The sequence below is a fragment of the Alligator mississippiensis genome, chromosome 7 (genome assembly GCF_030867095.1).
Source record: "Alligator mississippiensis isolate rAllMis1 chromosome 7, rAllMis1, whole genome shotgun sequence".
NCBI lineage: Eukaryota > Metazoa > Chordata > Crocodylia > Alligatoridae > Alligator > Alligator mississippiensis.
The window spans coordinates 27293668-27296362 of NC_081830.1; the positions used below are offsets into that span (position 1 = coordinate 27293668).

General features: G+C 41.6%; 1 protein-coding gene across 1 annotated transcript; it reads left to right on the plus strand.

Annotated features, from left to right (window-relative positions):
* The first annotated feature begins 638 nt into the window (after window positions 1-638).
* LOC106738937 (olfactory receptor 5AN6-like) lies at window positions 639-2099 on the plus strand. The gene is made up of 2 exons (XM_014597740.2): window positions 639-735; window positions 1128-2099. Exon 2 carries the CDS (start codon window positions 1499-1501, stop codon window positions 2081-2083), a length of 585 nt encoding a protein of 194 aa, XP_014453226.2. The 5' UTR covers window positions 639-735; window positions 1128-1498; the 3' UTR covers window positions 2084-2099.
* The last annotated feature ends 596 nt before the right edge of the window (window positions 2100-2695 follow it).

Sequence of the window (2695 nt, forward strand, 5' to 3'; positions counted from 1 at the left end):
CACATTGGATCTGGCTCCCAAGTATAAACTAAAAATATTTAAATAAAAAAATTGGAACAGCCTTCCTTTCTCACATACCTTCACTTTCCCTCCATTATCCCCCTCTGGTTACATAATTATCTGAAAGAGAATACATGTAATCTCCTTAAACTCTTTATCCTGTCATCATTAGAAAGGACATGTAAATTATTTGATAGAAATAATACCAAACATAGTTTATTTTAGAAACATACCAAAGGCAAGAATAAACCTGAAGATTTAAAAAAGCGTTGTGGTTTTTTTTTTCATTAGTGATAGTCTCCTACACAAAAGTCCAGATATTTATAAACTTGGATGTTTAGTCAGAATGACAATATAGGATATGTATTGCTATATCCTCAATATAGCTATATCCTTACCCATAAAAAGAAAAGTCCACTTTGTTCATGGTTGTAATGGGGAACCTAGCCCTAATACTAGGAAGCAGAGTAGCCCCTTTAAGACCAAAGCCTTCAGAGCACAGCCTGCCCGCAGAGCAGGTATTAAAGGATAGCCCTGCAGGCCGGTCAGCTGACTGGGGCAGTCACATGACTGAGTGAGAGCTCAGGCCAGAGCCATAAAAACCCTGGGCTGAGCTAGCCAGGGAGCCAGCCCAGGCTGTGGCACAGGGTGGACTCCTGAAGGCTTGAAGAAACTGTGAAGTAACTCTGCAAGTCAGAGCACCAGGCAGAGTGACCCAGGGATATGGAGCCAGGGGTAAGCAGGCTAAATGCCCCTATTAGTTTTCTCTGTTATAGCCCAAGGACTTAGTGAGCAGAAGATGCAGATCACACCTGTGAGGAATGGGGCACCATAAGGGGAGGTTGGAGTTTTGCAAAATAGCCCATCAGGCAGGAGGCCATTACCTCCAAGTGTTTGAGAGCCAAGACCAGATCTGGGAAGCCCTGGGGCAGCCGCTGTTTTAACAATGCAAAGTAACAAGTCATGGCAAGAGAGTTACTTTTCTTCTGGGAACAGACTTCCCTTCAAAGTAAAGAGGGACTTTGTGGTGCCTCCAGGCATTATTGAATGCCTCTGGGGGTAGCACGCTGCTACAATGGTAATGGTTTTATTTATTTATTTATTTATTTATTCATTTTTTATTTTAGGTCCAGGGTTTGGTGAACAAGTGGCCATGGGGAACCATACAACTATCGGCTATTTTGTTCTATCAGGTGTTTCCAGTGACCCAGAGCTCCAGCCTTTCCTGTTTGTGGTGTTTCTACTTATATACCTAGTAACTGTGGTGGGGAATGGGGTGATCATGGTGGTAGTAAGGTCTGATGCTCACCTTCACATCGTGATGTATACTTTCCTATTCCATTTATCCTTCCTGGACATCTGCTACTCTTCAATCACTGTCCCAAAGATACTGCAGAATTTCCTGGCAGAGAAAAAAAATATTTCTCTCCATGGATGCATTGCCCAGTTGAGCTAAATTCTTCTGGTGTCCTGTGCAGACATTTTTATCCTATCAGCAATGGCCTATGATCGATATGCTGCCATCTGTGACCCACTGCATTATAGGAGGACCATGAATAAACAAGTCTGTATTAGACTAGTGGGTGGTGCATGGCTGGTCAGCATATTTTATTCGCTGACAAACACTGCTCCTGTGTTACATTTACATTTCTGTGGGCCCAATGAACTTGATAATTTCAGTTGTGAGCTCCCGTCTCTACTAGAAGTGTCCTGCACAGAGACCTTCATCAGTAAGATGACATTCCTCATTTTAGGTATGATTGTATGTTTAACCTCATTCTCCATCACCCTCATCTCTTACTTCCTCATCATCTCAACCGTCCTCAGGATACGCTCCACTGAGGGTAGAGATAAAGCCTTTTCTACCTGCAGCTCCCACCTTACTGTTGTTGTTTTTTATTATGGGGCTGGTTTTGCCAGATATCTGAGACCCAGTTCAGCCTCTTCAGTAGTTTTTGACAGAATCTTCTCTATCCAGTACAGTATCTTAACTCCCATGTTAAATCCTATCATCTACAGCCTGAGAAACATGGAAGTAAAGGCAGCTCTTAGGAACTTACTGAGGAAAATAAAAGGCATGTAAATGTATTTCAAAATTTGGAAATAATGTTATTTGGTAATGGAAAATGTGTTTTTTAAAAGATTCTGATGTCATGTAACTGTTTGGCATGGACATTTAGTCTATCAATAATTAAGTTCTCCCTTAACAGGAACAGTGTATGTACTGTCATGGGTATCCTCAATCCAAACTTTTTTAGAGTCATTGTAGGAGCAGAGATGTATGAAAAGCATAAATACTGCTGAAGTAACTATAGCACAGAGTATATGAAACAAGTCGCCTTTTCTTTTCCAGTTTTTGTTCTAGGGAGTGACAGTGAGTCTTGAGATTGGAGCACTGACTTGAGAAAACAGATTTGTTGAAATCAGTCTAGTATGCTGCACAAGCATATGCAAACAGAGATAGATAAAGGTTCACTCCAATGTACACCATAGTCTACTGGCTAGGTCCCTCAACACTTAGGGTTGTAATATGTTTTGGGCCCCTGCTCCAAGTTCAACAGAAAATAAGTGTTTTGTTTTCTTTCTGAGGGGATACCTCCTCTCCTCCTCCTCCTCATTCGAAGATGAGGGCTGTAACTTCTAAACTGTTAGTATGGCATGAAGATCACCATCACTTGCTCCATGGATTTGCATG